An 18,786-nucleotide genomic window follows, 5' to 3' on the forward strand; every position below is an offset into this window, starting at 1 on the left:
TGGTCCTTATGGTCCCTTCCAACCTGCGATCCAAAGGACTGCACTTCAGCTAAGAATGCTGGAATGCAGTAGGCTCTGGCTTCTCTTCCCAGACAGCTGATGTCTGCTTTCAGCCACTGCAGGGCGGATATTTAGGAGCTAGGAATCCTGCACTTGCAATTAGGCTTCCTTACACCAGAGAAACTTCTGCCTCGGACATCCTGGCCTACTTATTTTAGGACTACAACAGGAAGGCAGGTGGAAAGGAAAGAGCTAGGAATTAAACTACCATCATCAGAGTCCTTAAATTCATTACCAACTTTTTGTCTGATTTTTAAGATGGAGCTTAAGACAAAAGCTGACAGATTAATATTAACTGGGGGTCTGGGAAAACAATCACACATGGTGCACATTTTGATATTATTAACAGTGAAGAGATCTATCTTCTATGGCAATATATCTCAGTATCTAAACAGATTTATTCCCATGAGTATGTATCAGTGATGTGATAAAGTATGACAGCACAGTGTGACCCACTGCACTCAGTGTAAACATTTAGATGGACAAAAGTGGTTTTATTTACAAAGTTTTTCATGCACAACTGCCTTTTTCTTCTAAAATTACACAAAATATATTTAAGGAAAGGATGACATTTCATATTTCTATGAACAATAGTGAAAAAAAGAGGAAGAATATTAAAAGGCTTAACTAAAACCAGCCAATAGTTGAGCTGAGGTAAAGTTACAAAACAACCAACCCTTGTCACTGATTGCAGGGCTAAAAAGCAGGTCAAATCTCCAAGCCAAGAACTGAGAACCGCAGAAGAGCCCGCCACTACTCTTTGATATTTTGAAGTAGCCTTAATAAATGTGACTCAATAACCTGTTGAACTAAAGTAGAGAAAAAAAATCAGGTTAATCAGTGTTCAATGTTTTTTTCACATTTTTAGGGTTGTACTATTTTTTCCTGGAAGATGCCAGCTTGTTCTGTACAATCATATAATGAAAAACAGACAGGAATAAATTCACCCTGGGAAGAGAGTTTGCATCCCTGCAGAAAATAAAAGCCTCATACAACGCAAAAACAATACACCCAGTAAGGCAGATGATTGTTTTTGGAGGTGATGATCTGTTCTCTGGTTTGAATAAGCAGATAGCATATGGAAAGCAAATTTTTAAGCCTATAAATGGAAAGTAGGGAAAACCAGTTTATTAGGAACTACTTCTGTGAAACATTTTGAGACTTAACTCTTGAAGCGGTCCTACATCTAGGCATCTGTGAAGTTACTGCCCATCCCTGCCCCCCACAAGCACAGGGCTCAGCTTGGAGAAGCTACACATGCAGTGCTGGGCTTATTTTTTGATTCAGTTCATTTCTGTAACGGCAGACATTTCACAGCTTTCAAACTGAAGGCAGCAGAAGGGAAAAACAATGGAGAGTTCTTTCTTTGCCTCTGTTTTCCAGAGCCAAGTAAGGTTGCCTAATTCACTGATCCTGGCACTATTACTGTCTCCTTCCAAGATATACTAGAGCTAGTCTGACAGGGGAAAGAAGGTTTTGCAAAGTACATCACGTAACGTCAACCAAAAGAGCAGCAGGGTGAGAGCAGGCCTCTTTAGCATTGACCAGAGAGAGAGCAGGCCTCTTTAGCATTGACCAGAGCAACACACACTCCTTTGTACAAGGGTGAGGGAGCAGCAGTCAGGGTCATGGCTGCATCAGCCCTACACACCACTGTTTGTGCCCACAGATGCAAATCCAGGTCAGTGTTGCTTTCTTACTAGGTACCTGGCTTTCTGAGGTGGGGACAGAAGCTCCTACCCATTTTGGGCTGATACATTTAGGAGTATTAAGACTTTTAGCACAGGGATCTTCTGCAAAACCGCTACTAGGCTATTACAGCAGCTACAAAAACAAAGAATAGTAAAAATAAAAATCAAAGAATTTACATTTGCAATACTCACCACTCCGAAAGCCCAAAGCTACAGCCAAATCCATGGAATTATAGCCAGCATCTGTTTCTATAGTTGGATCAGCACCACTTTCTATGTAGAACAGGAAAAAAACCCTTGTATTTCTGACAATGACAAGTGATAGTATGTTATTACTGATAATTCAGTTTAGACAGTCTGCTTACCAAGGAGGATTTTTACACATTTCACGTGGTTCCCATGTACTGCATACAGAAGAGGCGTACCTCCATTCTGCAAAAGCAGAGAAAAGCCTTGACACTTAATGATTGAGCAGTCTGCAATTGTAATTCCTTAACACACCAGTATACTTCTATGTATCAATAACAGACTTCAGAGGTTCTATAAAAATGATGTTCTATTTTTTCAAAATTTCCATCTTTTTTTGTCTACTGTTTAGACTGTAAACTTACCTTTCTATAAGGATTCGGCATTATGCTCATTCTCTTTTCACCAAGAAGTCAGAACTAGTAGGGACAAATTCTCTTACCCTATCTAAGTTTTGAAACTCTCAGATATTTCAGAAGAGGTAGAACAATTTTCAGACCCAAGCCAGTGCTGTGCCCTGTTTTAAACTCTGGACCAGAGTACCCTCCGACATAAATTCAGGCTAGGGTCTTACCCAGTCATACTCATTGACATCAACTCCACAGTCCAGCAGCATTTTGACAATATCTGTGTATCCTTTGCTGCAAGCCAGTGAGAGTGCACTTTCTCGCCCTTTCCCCAAAATCTGAGGATCTGCACCCTGAAAAAAAAGAAAAAAATTTCAAATTAACCATGCCCTTTTTTAACATGATATTTTACACAGAACTTAACTTTACAACTTTAAAGTGTATAGCAACATTGAAAACTTAGGAAGGAAAACTGAAATTTAAAATGAAGTGTAGGTTTTTTTCTTACATTCTGGAGGAGAAATTCCACTACTGCTATCTGCCCATGAGCTGCAGCCCACATCAGAGGGGTAAATCCTTCTTCATCCTTATGATTGATTACATTTTCTGTTTAAAGAAAAATATGCAACTTTGTGATCCCTTTCACCTGCGCATTGTATGAGCTGGTGAAATGTGTTGACATGTCAATGGTGAATGGACTGAAGCATCAGTGTGTCCTAAAAGTCGTTCTCATGTTAACTTTAAAACCAAAATTCTATCCCAATGGTGGTGCAATATCAATGGTCCAAGAAAGAAGAAAAAAAATACAACTAACTAAAGTAAAATTTAAGATTTTGGTTTATTTTTTTTTTTAAGCTCTATAGATCAAGCTCTATTTTTACTCAGAAATATTACAAGTTCTGTGTAATCTAGAAAATTTATCTTTGGAAAGAAAAGGGCTGCTTGAGAAACAAAGTAGCACATTCTGTATTGTACTGTAAAAAGTGAGGTTTTTTTACTAGCAAGCCACATAGTCTTGTAAATTTGTAAAGCAACTCCACTCCCCTCAGAGTTCATGGAATCAACAGGGTGTTTGTGGAAACCATTAAGGTCTACTTGTAGTGCAGCTGGAAGAAGGAAAAAAACTTTTAAAACAATTGGCTGACTGAAATAGTTGAGTTGAAATTTTTAAAAGATATCTAATGTAGTAGATGCAGTGCTTAGTGACGTGGTTTGCTGATGGACTTGGCAGTCCTGGATTAATTGTTGGACTTGGTGATCTCAAAGGTCTTTTCCAACCTAAATGATTCTAAGATTTAAGTACTTAAACAAATCCTCAGCTTATCATAGCACCATAATGTGCTTTTTTAACTGTTACTGACATTTCAGAATCTTATTTGCTTTCCATATACACAGCTCATTACAAAGTATATAGACTTGGCAACTCATTACCTGCATCACTGAACATTTCAACAAAGATACACTGAAAGCATGGCTGATTGCTAGTAACACAATAAGAATATACTATTAACAATACTCAATTCAATACAATATGTATAGTTGAAATTTTGTATATGTATTATGGACACAGAAATGTCACACTTGAAGACTATCACAAAACTCAGAGCAGCTCTATTATATTGCAGGTGTGAGCCAACATACAGCTCTATATGTTGATTGATGAAATAGAACAGGTAAGCCACCATTAATAGAAGTGTGTTTTAAATTACACAGTTAATAAAATTAAATCTTCTGATAGAACTAATAGATGCTTTCTTCTCATGTCCATGGATTACCTAGATAGCTATATAGGGAGCAGGGGGAGGAAGGGAATTACCTACAACTCCTATTAGTGCTAATGTTTAATTTGAAACCCAAAATCATAGCAATGAGCAAATAAAGACTAATATGAAACAATAGTCTATATCTGCAAAGAACAGGTACCTCAAATGGCCTTCAATTTGTACCAGAATTGAGTGGTTCTGTTGGTTTTTTTTTTTTTTTTTTTTTTTTTTTTTTTAATACAGCTTTTGGGGGAAAAGGTCAAGCACAACAGGGTATAAATTCCCCAAGGCAAAAAGGCAGGCATTTAACCTCCCTCTGTCTCACCTTGTTCAATACGCGTGGCCAGATACAACATTTCTCCCTGAGCAGCCAGTTGATGAACTGACAAAGCTGCAAAAAGGGAAGCAAAAGCATGTGTTACACACACCAGTTTTCTTTCTGCTCTATTTGGAGCTGGGCATAACATGTCCATTGGCTTGAGCAGCACAGAAACTGCATTTGAGACTGTAGATAGGTTTTAGCTTATACTCACGAGAATCACTATCTTAAAAACCAAAAAGTTTTGTAGGTTTAGGTAAATTTTTAACCAATGTAGAAATCATACTGGAAAGCAAAGATACTTCCTACACTGAATCTTTACAAGGCAACACACTCTCTTCTCTGCTGCTTAGTCAGCAATGAAAGATCACATTAAGAACATTTATCAAATGAAAGTAAGCATCTTCTGGTAAATTAAGGCTGTATAGTTTAAAAATGATATCTAAGAGATCATATGCCATCAGGAGACCTGTCATGCTGCTCAATAAAGCCAGTAGTGACTCTCAATCACTACAATGGGGAACAGATCAGACATTACAAAACTATACACAACATGACATCTACAGGGGAAGAAATAAATGGGTTTTTACATTTATTTTGTTTTTAATAAAAAGTACCAAGCATTAAAAGCAGAAGAATTCTTAAGAGATTATGAAGAAAAAAATACCTGATCCCACAGTTAACTCTACACAGGTGCATGTTCTTGATAATTACAACTTGGAGCAGATCTGAAAGGTGCTCAGGTTATCCACATTATATAACAACAAAATTAGATGATTGCATAACATCTAAGTGTTCACTGCCCTCTTCCTATTTACTACATGATTTTTTTCCTGCAAGACTGCATATTCTGTTCAGAGGCCTAGGTTGCAGCTCCAGATTAATTTTTCCCACGCAAGTGGCCTTTTCATTTTCTAAATATTGGATTTGTAATTTGTAGAAGTAGTAATTTATAGATGAAGTAAATTACAGAGAATTTATGAAGAAAATGTTTGACAATTAAGAATAACAAACCCCCATAAATAATACTCCCTTTTTGACTTTCAAGATCTGTGACTAACATCACATTTGCAGCAGTCTGTAGCACTTGCCAATCATCTAATTTTAATAAATTGTAGAAGATACACAAGTTCTGAAAACAAGTACATGAAACAAATTAACTTAAAGCATAGAAAGGGTCAGAAAAATCTTTACCTGTATTTTTAAAATCAAGAATTAGATCCTTTCTGGAAAATATGCCTCAATCATTAATTCAATATAGCAAGTAGATTACTGTTTTATGGGTGGAACCATGTGAAATTACACAAGACCATTCTCAATGTTTTCTTCCTATATTAAAGTTAATTACAGTACCAAAGAAAAAATTGGAAAAATCTGTCAAGCATCTGACACACAGTTCACAAAATGATTATTAACAGTAAGACAGAAGGATACTTACAGTTTACAAGCAGAGGTGTTGTAGAGACTTCGTTTCCCCTATGTTTGTTAGTTAGGGTAGTTGATTGTTTTATTGGTGAGAAGTGCTTAGTAGTTGATGGAGTATAAACATGTCTTACTTGGATACCAGGGGAAGGAGAAGTATGGCTGTTGCATTCAGCTACATTGAACAGAGAAAACAGACAGGATTTCAGTGCTAGTAAGACCATTAAAAGCAAGCCACAGATTCTAAGTCAACTAGAAAGCACCAGACTCACAAGGTCCATAAACCCCATGTTAAATAAGCTTTGTGACGTGCTTTTTGCACTGTGTATTCTGAGAGCAGAATGAAGGGCTGTATTTATTTCTAGCCTAAAACAATGCTGCTACCCCATGTTCTATATGGCATAACGACACCCAGAGACACCTTGGTGACTAAATGAGGTAAGCCTTTGTCTAGGTTTTCAACACACCTGGCATGGATTTATCAGGTAGAATGGCTTCACTTTGCCTGACATGCCCTTACTAACACTCTGTAGCACAATAACATGACACAGCTCTGGTCAACCATGCAGTCAGGCAACTGCTCAGTTCACTCCTTTGCTTACTGCCTAACCAGTCCACCACATGGGTGGAGTTGACCTTCACTAATTTTCTTTACCAGGACTCCTTCCATTCCTGTTGGATAAAACTCTAACTGCATTATGAATGCCTTACGAATACTTATCCAGCTGGAAGAGAGATATTCCACACTAACTTACATAAAATGCAACAGCAAGTCACCACGTAGAATTCAAGAAGTCATTCAGTACTGCTTTGTTCATCTGTTCTAACTTTTCTAGCTAGATCATAAACTCAAGTGCAAATCCAGGGAGAGAACCAACTGAAAGAAGTAGAGCGTAACAGGACAAAAATGAAATTACGTGTTGTTTGCTAATCCAATAGCTACAGCTGACTTGATCAAATTAAGAGACCTACCAGGATTTTTGACCTGTGGTCCCTGGATCTGCAGGACTAATTCTAAGGGGTCCACAAATGTTACCCAAGAAAAAACAACCCTATTGCTGATCAGTTTAAGTTTGCCATTCAGGTCTGCAGCTCCAATAGTAAGCTCTTAGGGCCTGCAAATCAAAAAAAGTTTGATTTTTACAGTGGCTGAACTGAAGCCAAACAATACAAGTCAGAGAAACCACCAAAATCCACAACAGGTCTGTGTTTTCTATTTGTCAAATTCAACCTTGGGGAAAAGATACATTACTAACAGTCTGAAATAGGGCAGTGAGCACTGGAAACCACAACTGTTAAGGGAAAATAGACAGAAGTCTCAATTCTGTTCTCCATTGATATGCTCAGCCACAAAAAAGCACAGATCAATTCTGATGAAGCTGCCAGCAATAGCTCAAGATGAGCTGCAGGGATACACAATCAGAGCAACCTTCATCTTAAAGCAGTATGAAGCTGGACTGGTAAGCCAATCACTACAACTACAGGCTTTGTACAGCCACATTTAATTTTGTAACTGTACCAGTGAAAAGATAAAATATGTTGCAGAAAGCTACTGAAACCGAAATAAATGACCATATATTGCTTTCAGTAGTATTTTGTAAAGATACATACATTCAGCCATGTGTAGCATGTTGTAGGACGTGCTATACAAAAGAAGTAAGCTTGTATTGATAATCAGCATTGGCTCTTATTAAACTACATTAGAGACTTTTTGTGCCACTACTTTTTCAACCAAAATAAGTTTAAAAACATCATCTAAGAGTAATATTGGGGAAATTAATTTTGCGTTAATAATCCATTAAGCATATAATAAAAGTGTTAGGGGAACAAATTTTAGAAAACTTTTACTGATGAACACACATATAAGGCTGAGGCTTTTTTTCTTTTAAAAAAACATAACAGCGTAACAGAATGACACAGTCCACACGTAATTTGTATCATGAAGTTCAACCTTTAAATAAGACAGATGCCACTTCAAGGTCAGAGTTAACTTGGTCTTGAATATTTTTACTGTCCTCCTCATTCAAAGATTTCACAAATCGTGAGCAGACATTCATATCAAATCTATTGGGCAAAATGAATTTCATTCCCATTGCGACACTCTGAGCTGGGCTTTCCTCCGTGCTAGACTCAAGCTGATGCTCCACTTTAATGTCTGGCATGGGTGGAAGGTTGTAGCTAGTTGTACATTCCTCCACAATTAACTGGGCCCCAATATCTAAATTTTTTGAAGATGCCATGGTCTTAGTCTGTAAAAGTTTTATGCAAAATTCTTCTTCATAGTTTCTAGCCAAGAGCAGTTCTGACCAACCAAACTGTATCTAGTCAGATCCAGACGCTTGAGCAACCTGCAACACACAACACAAGTTAACAATGTTCTGGTGAAGTAAAGCATAAGAATACACCAAACTTGGTTTCACCTAAGCTTAGGGCCTTTGGCTTTGATAGTCAAAAACCCTGCTGAAATATCAGTCTTACTTCTGTTACAAGCTATTGATCAAATCCTTCATTGGAGTTTTATCATGGGGATATTTAAGCCAAATTTTGTAATGAAGGCAGTACGAGTTTCATCTAAACACAAAATTATCAGTTTGATTGCAACAGAAAGCCCACCACAGTCAATCACACTTATACCACAACAGTAACAAGATATAATATTATTTTATTTCCTAAAAACATTAGACTTGAAGGAATAGTTTAAGTGACTTTATGTCCCTTACGATTCCTACGCCTTCTAATACCGCGAGTAAAATAAGTGGCTTCAAACAGACGCGTGGTCAAACAACAAACCCCATTCAGCCTGATGACAGTAAAACACCCCAGAACACCCGGGGCTTCTCTCGGAGCTCCGCGGCAGCGCCGGGCAGGCAGAGCGGCCTGGAAGCCCCGGGCACTCCCGGAGCTCCACCCGCCCTACGGGCCGCCAGCTCCGGGGCGAAAGGCCCGAAAGCGGGCTGCGGCTGCGGCAACGCCCGCCACAGACTATCGGGCGCCCGGGACCCCCCGGCTGGAGCGAGCGGGCCCGCCGCGCCGCTCCCGGCACCGCACCGCACCGCACCGCACCGCACCGCACCGCACCGCACCGCACCGCACCGCACCGCACCGCACCGCACCGCACCTCGCCTCGGCGCCGCTGCTCCAGCCGCGGAGGGGCGGGGGAAGTGACGTCCTACTGCCCCGGCGCGGCGGCGATTGGCTGCGGAGAGTCGCCCCCTGATGACGCATCGCCCACACGTGTTGGCTCTCTGCGCGGCTGGCGTGGGGCTCGCCATAGCGGCGCAGGCGGCGGGGTGCGGCAGGGCCCTCGTTCCTGGCGGCGCCCACACCGAGCTCCTCCTGGAGGGGCACCCGCCGGGCCAGGCCGGGGTGTAACGCGGCGGCCGCCGCTGCCTGAGGAGGAGCTGCGCAGGCTTTCGCCCCGCCCGGCGCCACCCGCTCCTCCGCAGCCATGGCCACGTACAAGCCGGTGGCGGTCCCGGCTGTCCCCAGGCTCGGGGAGCGGATCACGCAGGACACGGTGTACTGGCGGGGCTACAAGGTAGGCAGCAGCCCGCGGGGCGCTGGGGGCGGCCTCTGCGTGCCCGTCCGCGCCTGCTCGGCGGCGCTGGGTGGGAAGCGGCGCTGTAGCAGCGGGCCGGGAGCAGGCCTCTGGGCACCCCGCCTGGGCCCGGCAGGCGCAGGTACCGGCTGAAGGTATCGTGTTATCCGCTTTCGTGCAGCTGCTCAGAGCGTTCTGAAACACGCGTGAGCGAGCGAGGTGTTTCATTTCCTCAGAACACACGGTTAGTGGGGCACTTGTAGTGCGTGAATGGAACGTGATTCGGTTCTGAGTGGAGCTTTCTGTAGGAAGGATAGGTTTTGTTTTGCCTTTTTCATTTTTCGGTGGTGCTTATGTGCATTTAATGATCTTTATCGCAATTGTTTTAGACACCTGTTCAGATAAAGGAGTTTGGTGCGATAAATAAGATTGACTTCTCCCCAGTTCCTCCATATAACTATGCTGTCACAGCCTCCTCAAGGGTAAGTGGTTTTTCTGAGGTTTTTTATCTTCTTGTCCTTCAGTTGGTGTCATATGAGCAAACTTAACGGCTTCTTGTTTTGCTAGATCCACATTTACGGTCGTTATTCTCAGGAGCCAATGAAAACATTTTCTCGCTTCAAAGACGCTGCTTATTGTGCCACGTATAGAGATGATGGCAATCTGCTTGTTGCTGGCAGCGAGGAAGGTAGCATTCACCTCTTTGACGTTAGTGGAAGAGCACCACTGAGACAGTTTGATGGTCACACTAAGTAAGACAGTGTTATTTTTCCTTTGTGTGCATAAGCATGTTTGGTGTATTTACATAATCTGCTTTGCCGGTTGCTGAAAATCTGAATAATACTGATCCCAGCAGAAATTACAGCTTTTGAATGAGCTTCTAGTAGACCTGTAAAACCTTTAAGGCTGATCATATCAGTGCCTAGATAAAGCATTGGTCAGCATGACCGTTTTCTAGCTGGAAATACAAAAACTAAAGTGTTTTTAATCTCTAAAGAGAGGCTTTGTAAATTCCAACAGTAAATGCTTTGACTTTTAAGTTGATGAGAATACTTTAATAAGCTCTTCATACAGACCAATTCTTCTGGAAACAAGTATATAATTTAACTTTGGATATTGTGGGCTTTGGTTTCTAGACCTGTTCATGTAGTGGGCTTCCTGTCTGATAAATACCGAATATTTTCTGGTGGTGATGATTATGCATCATATCTGTGGGATATTCCAAGTGGTACAGACATCGTCTCTTACAGTGAACACACTGACTATGTGAGATGCGGCTGTGCAAGTAAAGTGAACGCAGATGTCTTTATAACAGGTTTGAATCAATTTTTTTATATATGCTTCTTCTGGATTGAATTGAAGAAAAATGCAGGAAGATAGTTTTTGATACAGTAGGATCTTGTTTATTATATTTTAAATATGAAGGACCTGTATTCCTGCTTTGTTTCCTTTTTGCTTGCTTTTTAAGTTTGACACTGCTGTTTGTAGAGAAGATCTGAATGAACTCATTTTTAACATCTTACTGTGTTGGAAGAAGGGTTCGCCAGAGTCAAGACACTCAATATGAGTTATGCATCTTGCTCAACTTTATTAGTTTCTAACACTACTTATATAGAACCTATACACATGCATATTCATAAAGCAGAAATATAATTGGGTAGTAGTTTCTAAACATGCGCGGTTCTCACGCCCCTAATTATCATGACTAAAATGAGCATTCTATCCATGTAGCTAATTGTGTTGCTGTGCTGCAGCCTTGTAGTTTGTTACTCCCTATTTTCCCATACCGGTCCCTATCTTTCTTGGCCCTGCACCTGCTTTGCCAGCAGCTGTAGCTTGTTACAGCCACGGCCTGTTGGCACAACATAATTACTTGGTCTCAGGATTCAAGAATAGCTCAAGGCTACCTTTCTTGTTAACTTCAGCACAGCAACTTCAGTACAGTTCTGATTACAGGCCTATTCTAATACCAGGCCTGGATTGTGCAGATCTTCAGAGATTCTAGGGCCATGCTTCTGCAGCCATTCTTCTACATTACTGCTTTAGCCTGTTAAGGTTAATGGAACTGTTCTGACTGGGCTGTGAAAGTTTTAAGAAAATATTGTGAATGCATCCTTTAGTTGGGATTGACTGAATTGTTTTAAGCGGTTTTGGAGGAGGACAGTAGTACTATTGTAGTTTGTATAGACCAGAACTGGCAGACTTAAAAATGAAAGGTTGTGTGAGGAGTTACTTGAAACCAGTAGCTTTTGATTTTCCTAGCAGTAGCTTTCTATTAATCTGTGGTAAATTGCTGTGTAAAAAAGTATTCCTTACTTTAGGAGGCACAAGAGGCTAGGTTTCTTCAGGTTGCGTGATGATTATTGTTATAAATATACTTGATTACTGGAAGGGAAATAAAATCCAGACTTAAATTACTTTTAAGGCCTGACATGTTGCTAGGGTAGAATTAGAAGACTTGTATTGCTTGAAGGCTGCAAATTAACCAAGGTAAACCACAGGGATTTCTAAGCTTATGGTTCAAAATTGTTTCTGTTTGGCAGGAGCTACTTCAGATTATAGGATGTAGCTGTTTTAGTTGCTGAAATAATTGAGATTATGTAACTGAAGCTATTTATGGTGTTGTTTGCAGGTTCCTATGATCACACTGTGAAACTGTTTGATGCACGAACAAAAAGTAGTGTCATGACAATAGAACATGGTCAGCCTGTGGAGAGTGTGCTTCTGTTTCCTTCTGGTGGGCTTCTAGTATCTGCAGGTACTTCAGTGAAATCGAGTTTATTTTCTGTGGCCCTAATTTGAGGAATACTTGTGTGTTTTCTTTCGGTAATGAAGTGGTAAGTGATGCAACAGGTGGATTTCTCAAAGATCATCTTTAGGAATCTGTGTTGGTGTGGAGGGTGAAGGTAAATGCCCTTTTGTCTCCGATCTGATTTTCTTGTAGTTGGTCCAAAGAAAACTCCAATAAAATAATTCTTAAATACAAGATACAGACTTTAATTAGCCCAGTGCTAAAGTGAAGGAATGAACATACTTAAGAAGTTTTGGAAAGATGGGACTGTATCCCCTTTTTAATGATGACAAGTTTTTTTGTTTCTTCTTGCCATTGCATCAGAAAACCTGTAACCCAGTGGTATCTAGATATTTTTCTTTTGGTAATGAGTATGTTAATTGTTCAGCTGTGCCTGCAGAATGACCTAAAAAATTAGAGCAGGCTTGTAACGTGTCTTGTCCCAGGAGATGGTCACAATGGATGGGGATGGTGAATAGGTTCAGAAAGGTGTTACAAAGGAGGCACTGTACTGCTATGTGAAAACTTTTCCAGAGAAGTGTAAATGTGTACGTGTGTCAAACAGTTTTGTGTGCTTCCTTCTCACAGGAGGTCGATACGTCAAAGTTTGGGATGTGCTAAAAGGCGGACAGTTGCTAGTTTCACTTAAAAATCACCATAAAACTGTAACTTGTTTATGCCTTACCAGCTCTGGGCAAAGGTTATTGTCAGGGTCCCTGGACAGGTTAGTATATATTGTGTCTGTGTTGTGATTTAAATTCTTTAAGACTTTTTGCCTTTGAAAGTTATTTTACATGTGTGAATCTGTGCATGTTTTTTGCACTTAAAACACTTTCAGCTGTTAGAGGTATAAGTTGAAAATATGCCTTTGGGCCAAGGTACATACTGCAATACACATGAACCTTCTCATATTAGCCTGAACGTTAGTAAGGGTTGCATGTGCTGTTTGAGGATGCACATATGGCGAACTTCTGAATAAGAATTCACTTTTCTGAATCTCTAAACTGACCTTTTCAGTCTCTGTGAAGTACCTAGTTTTAACTTTACTTTAATACAGTTTAAATAACTGAAAGTGTATTAGTATTCACCTTTAAAGAGCCTGGGTTTTGTGTCTCTGTGCTGTTGCTTTTTGCACCCAAGGTGCACAGGTGAAATATGTCCTCTGTGCTTTTTTTGTTCATTTGTTTGGGTTGAGTTGCTGAGTACTAGTACTCAATCTGTTGTGTCTGAAACATCAGAAATACAAAGTGGTCTGAAATGAGAGTGGTCTGTTTTCTTCCTCCCTCCTGTACTTCCCAGGCTTCCTCAGACTTTATGATTACAAAGCATAAGCTGAAGGATCACACTAGCTGTGCAGCTGTCATTCAGTGCTCACAACACTGAAGTTCATACTTGTTGTAAGATAATGTTTTGTTTTCCCATTTGTTTAATATTTCCTGCCTTCAACGAAATCATTAAAGAGCAGACATGTGTGAGAATATCTATGGATTTACTTCCAGACATTGCCATTAGATCTTACATTTAAAATTTAAGAACAAATTTGAAGAAATGCTGTCTTAGTAATTCATAATAAGCATTGCTGAAGTCAGATAGTCACTACATCTGCTTTCAATTTCTTCTTCTGCCTTTGCCCCATTTTCATCTTTCTTGGATGGGGTTAATCCTTTCTTGACTTCTGTGTATCTTTTAATGGAACTTTTTTGTTGCAAGAGAGGTAATAGCTAAGAAACTCAGTGGTAGTCTGAAGAATGCTTTGTATAAATAAATACTCAGTTTCCTTTAATGATCTATAGAAGTTGAGTGTGATGAAATTCCTGTAAAGTGTCAACAACAAGGCATTAGTAATGAGGTTTTAATCATTACTTTTTTCTATAGGCATGTGAAGATTTACAGTACTACTTCCTACAAAGTAGTCCACAGCTTTAACTATGCAACATCTATCCTCAGTCTTGCATTGTCGGTAAGTGTATTAGATGTTTTTCTAGGCAGGGTAATTACTGATACCTTTTAAGTCACTGGAGTAATTAATTTTTGCTTTCATTGCTGTTGGGTGTTTCAGAATGCTGTACATGCAAAGTGAGGTGACTGAATATATTCCTCCTGAGTAAAAAATGCATTAAGTTTTTAAACATAATACATTCAGATACCAGATGTTACTTGATCAGATCTGTACAAAACTGTGCATTTATCAAAGACAGTATTTATCATAGGGGAAGTATTCAGTTTAGAGGGAAGTTGTTTGACTAAGATTATAGTCATCTTTTGCCTTTAAGGAACCTTGTGAGTCCTCTTGTGTGGTAGTGATAAAAGAAAGAAAGTAGTTCATTTGTTGAGAAATTTAGAATAGGGTGAATTTGTCTTAAAAGGTTGTGTCAGGTTGTTCTGAGGAGGAAGAGAGGAGAGGACATGAGGTATGAGGATAAACAAACTTGTTTGCCAAGGCATGCATCTTACTGTCCTGGAAACAGAAAACCAAGATTCTCATTTCTTCAAAACGTTTTGAGTTTCAATGGGAAAGTGACCTGCTGGCCAGAAATTTGGAGGCTAGCATCTCCATTTTTAAAACAATGCTGTCATCATGTAGTTACCCTTTTTCGTAGTCTCTGAAGGACATGTGAAAGGGACTGTGAGGGATCTTTACTACATTTGCTACTTTACTATTGTTCTGCTTTTCTGGAGCCTAGGGGAACGTGTATGTGAAGGGGTGTCTTCCTTTCTTCATTTCCTCTCTTGTTCCTTAGGGAGCTAGAGCTAAATGAATTTGGAATTAGTTTAGTTTAAGTGAAGGGAACAGAACCAAAAAAACCCTGTACTGTTGAAGCCTCTACAGCAAGCAGCTGCAAAATGTGCAGTACCTGTAGTATGGCATCTCTAAAGCTGTGTGTGTATCTTTTGAAACAAAATATTTTGTTTCCTGTTGACTAAAACACTTGAATTTTAAATGGTCACATGAGAACATAAGACTGGCTCAACTGGGTCAGACCAAAGGCTGGTCTAATTCCAGGTGCTGCTTTCAGCTGTAGCCAGAAGTAGATGTGTATAGAAAACTAAAACCAGGGCAAGTGTGTATGATAAGTTTCCTGATACTCTCCCAACCTCCAGGCTAATTTTCAGATGAGAAATTAGCTCATCAGAGTGTAATTCCTGTGTATCTCAAAGTATTTCTTTTACATAAACCTGCCCAGTCTCCCTTGAGCTTGGACAAACTTTTAAACCTCATTAGATTCCTTGACAAGGAGTTCCACTTTTGTGCTACTTGAGCAAAGAATTGCCTCCTTTTTTTCTTTTGAACCTTCATTAGCTTCATTTGATGCCCCTAAATGAGACGTTGACCAGCTGATCTCCATCCATACTTGTCATAATTCTGCAGGCTTTTATCATATCCCTCCTCGATTGTCTTTTTTTTCCCATATTGAAGAGTTCTGTCTCAAATCAAGCCAATCTTTTATTCTCCATGGTTTTTTTTGATACTTTTATTCTGAAACTGCTACTGTTTTTTAACAGTGACTCACATAGGATTTAAGATGTGGGTAAACAATGGATTTATTCAGTGGCATAGTGACTTTCTAGTTTTTATTTCTTCTGAAGTAATTCCTAACGCTTTTTAGTTTTCTTTTTCTTCTCACCAGCAGTTGAGTATTCAGCCAACATTTAATGTTTTCATAGAGTTATCTGTTAATAGTAGCAGATCCGTGTTTTTCTCCAGTGCATCATCTAAAATTACAATCTTTAGCATCAAATACATGCAACCTTTGTTATGTAGGTGAAATTTACCAGTGACTAGTATTTTGAACAACTTTCACTTGTTTCTCAAAATTCTGCTGTTCTATGATAGCTTTCTTACCGGTGATGTTAATGTCTGATCTATGGCATGTAATAGACAAGGGCAGCTGTACACCGTTGAAAAAAACTGTCACAGATTATACTTACATAAAGATGTTAATGCATATTTGAGCTTGATTCACTACTCAGGCTGTAGTCCCTCTAGGTATTTGTTAAAGGTTTATTAGATGGATAGTGTTGCTTACAGTCATAGCCTTGAAGTTGTCCCTGTTTTGAACAAGGTATTTGAGCACAGGACTTCATTGAGGTGCCTTCCAACTTAAGTTACTATGATACTGTGATTAGATATTCTTCATGGTACTTTATCATGAAGCATAAAAACTTAAAATCTGCATGATAGAGCCTGCATCATCAAATAAAAGACTACGTTCCTAACTGTGATTTCTTCATTTCAGCCTGAAGATGAAACCATAGTTGTGGGTATGACCAATGGGGTACTAAATGTTAAACACAGAAAACCTGAAGAGAGGAAAGAAAAGTCTCAAAAGAAAAGACAACCAGCATATAGAACCTATGTGAAAGGAAGAAGTTACATGCCAAAACAGGTATGGGGTGGTAAGAAAATGTATATTGAAGTACTGCTCAAAAAGTTTTGGGTTTTTTTTTTTTTTGAGCGTGCTAAGTCGAAGACAGGGAAGGGAGGGAAGATATGGTAATACATCTAATCCATCATGTGTGTATGTGTCTTATTCTGAACTCGTCTTTCAATTCTAGGAAGATTTTTGTGTCAGTAAACCTGTAAAACGTGTTTTGAGGAAATATGACAAGCTGCTGAAGAGCTTTCAGTCTTCCAAGGCCCTTGATGCAGTACTGGAGGTAAGGCATTGGTTTTTGTCTCAGAGTTGTGTGCTGTCATCTCATGTGGATTTTTTCTGTATGTCAAACTGATTTTATTTCAGTGTATGACTAGAAAGGAATCAAACTTGCATGCATTCCTTTTTGGTTTTGCTGATATTAGCCCTGTTTTGTGTGTAAAGATGTTGCTTTGGTACTAAACTCTTCTTGTATATCTCCAGCCACCCATCAGGCTTTATACTCCTGAAGTTACTGTTGCAGTCATGCAGGAGCTGCATCGCAGAGGAACACTGAGGAGTGCGCTTGCAGGCCGAGATGAGAAGCAAATTAATCTCCTTCTTACCTTTGTGGCAAGGTATTATTTTAACCTGAGTTCTGACTATTTTGAGACCTGTATTTCTTTTGCCACAGAGTCTCAACAGGTCATGGGTGGAATAGTGGTACTCTTGAAATCTCATATGCCTTCTGTTTTCTGGTACCAGGGTCTGGGATAGTACTGAAATAGTTTACCTGTTAGCACAAAACAATTTTGCTGATAGTATGAGAGAGTATCTTTTACTTCTTTGCCAGACATTCTTAGTCTTGTTATTTTCTGTCTCTTCGATGAAACTCGAGTCTTCATATATGTGAGTTGTTTGTCAGTCCTCCAACTCTCACTGCCTTCCTGAAAGGAGGATGGTAAACACCACATATGTAGGGTTTTTTTGACTTGCATTTCTGACTCCTGTCCCATGATGAAGAAAAAGTTATCTGTATGCCTGTATGAGAAAGCTGCTTGTTGGTGGGAGGAATATGGCTGGCAAAACCAGTAAAATTGGGATGTCTTCTAATTTTGCAGGCGTGTGATTGAGCCTAGATTTACTTCTGTACTGGTGACTGTTGCAGATATGATCACTGGTAAGTACAACACACACAAGATTCTGAAAGCCCTGTAGCTAACTTGGAATCAACGTAAAAATGTTACATTTTTAGGAAACCAAACCTTTATGGATTTGTTTATAAGTATGAACTCAAGTGTCAAAAGAATGATTCAAAAAGTTACTGCTAAATAACTGATCACAGTCAGTATCTGATAGGCAGTGGCTGCAGGAAGCTCGTTATGGTCTCTAAGCATCTTTGATACTTCTTGTTTCTATACTTCCACAGTACAAGTGACTTCCACTTCTCCAGAGAGGTAAAAATAGTATTTGAGGTTGTAAAAACTTCTGTTTCTGTTAGTTTAACTTTTTAACTGTTACTGTGAGTACATACATAATTAAAACTGTTTTCAGAACACCATTAAAGATGTCTTACTTGTCCACGATGTTGGACTTGCGCAAGACTCCTTAAATGCATCTCTAACTAGCTAATACAATCTTCACATTTTTGTAGTCATGTGGATTCTTAAATGACTTTTTCTTTACAGACATTTATCAGCCTGTGGTTGGGCAGTCAGCGATTGTTGATAGACAATTCTTGAAACTTCAGGAAGCCATAGGAAAAGAGATTGACTATCAAGAAGAACTACTAGAAGTTTTGGGAATGATGGATACACTGTTTGCTACTTTTACTCAGAAAAGAGCTACTTATCTAGAAGAGAACAAAAGTAATGGTCTTGACAGAGGTTATTGAAACAAGTAGGAGTAATTGACTGACAACCATCACAACAAATTATCACAAAAATAAAGCGGACTTGAAATATGTAACTTGTTCTCCTGGTAATTTTTTATGATAGCGACTTAGAAAATAAACTACTTGTGTTGAAGTTCTGTCTTCCAAACTGTGTTTCTGAGTAGGATTAATTGCTAAAGACAGAGAAACGGGAACATTTTCAAGATCTTAAGTGAAATATTTTTCAAAATACAGGATTTTAAAGTTTTATTCTAAAGTTATGTAGCTTTTAAAGAGTGTTTTATGCATCCAGTACTAAGTCATTATTTGATTTAGGCAATCAGTCAACACTTTGATTTTTATTGAGCAGAAAATAATTTA

General features: G+C 39.3%; 2 protein-coding genes across 7 annotated transcripts; one reads left to right on the forward strand and one right to left on the reverse strand.

Moving 5' to 3' along the window:
- Positions 1–273: 273 nt before the first annotated feature.
- On the reverse strand, positions 274–9,031 carry ANKRA2 (ankyrin repeat family A member 2). 6 transcript variants are annotated; one of them, XM_055791389.1, is made up of 9 exons: positions 8,947–9,031; positions 7,800–8,196; positions 5,865–6,023; positions 4,433–4,498; positions 2,853–2,950; positions 2,572–2,697; positions 2,117–2,183; positions 1,944–2,024; positions 274–869 (listed from the first exon to the last, which is right to left on the reverse strand). In XM_055791389.1, the coding sequence occupies exons 2-9, from the start codon at positions 8,086–8,088 to the stop codon at positions 814–816; spliced, it is 942 nt and encodes a 313-aa protein (XP_055647364.1). In that variant the 5' UTR covers positions 8,089–8,196; positions 8,947–9,031; the 3' UTR covers positions 274–813. The 6 variants fall into 6 exon arrangements, with proteins under 6 accessions (XP_055647364.1, XP_055647365.1, XP_055647366.1 ...); XM_055791390.1 differs by having other exon boundaries at positions 8,957–9,015; XM_055791391.1 differs by having other exon boundaries at positions 8,962–8,988.
- A 54-nt stretch (positions 9,032–9,085) lies between these two features.
- Positions 9,086–18,559, forward strand: UTP15 (UTP15 small subunit processome component). Its single transcript, XM_055791415.1, has 12 exons — positions 9,086–9,386; positions 9,776–9,868; positions 9,954–10,138; positions 10,523–10,701; positions 12,019–12,144; positions 12,766–12,901; positions 14,053–14,137; positions 16,416–16,565; positions 16,735–16,836; positions 17,037–17,170; positions 17,654–17,712; positions 18,221–18,559. Exons 1-12 carry the CDS (start codon positions 9,297–9,299, stop codon positions 18,424–18,426), a joined length of 1,545 nt encoding a protein of 514 aa, XP_055647390.1. The 5' UTR covers positions 9,086–9,296; the 3' UTR covers positions 18,427–18,559.
- The last annotated feature ends 227 nt before the right edge of the window (positions 18,560–18,786 follow it).

The sequence above is a fragment of the Falco peregrinus genome, chromosome Z (genome assembly GCF_023634155.1).
Source record: "Falco peregrinus isolate bFalPer1 chromosome Z, bFalPer1.pri, whole genome shotgun sequence".
In the NCBI taxonomy this organism is placed as follows: Eukaryota; Metazoa; Chordata; class Aves; order Falconiformes; family Falconidae; genus Falco; species Falco peregrinus.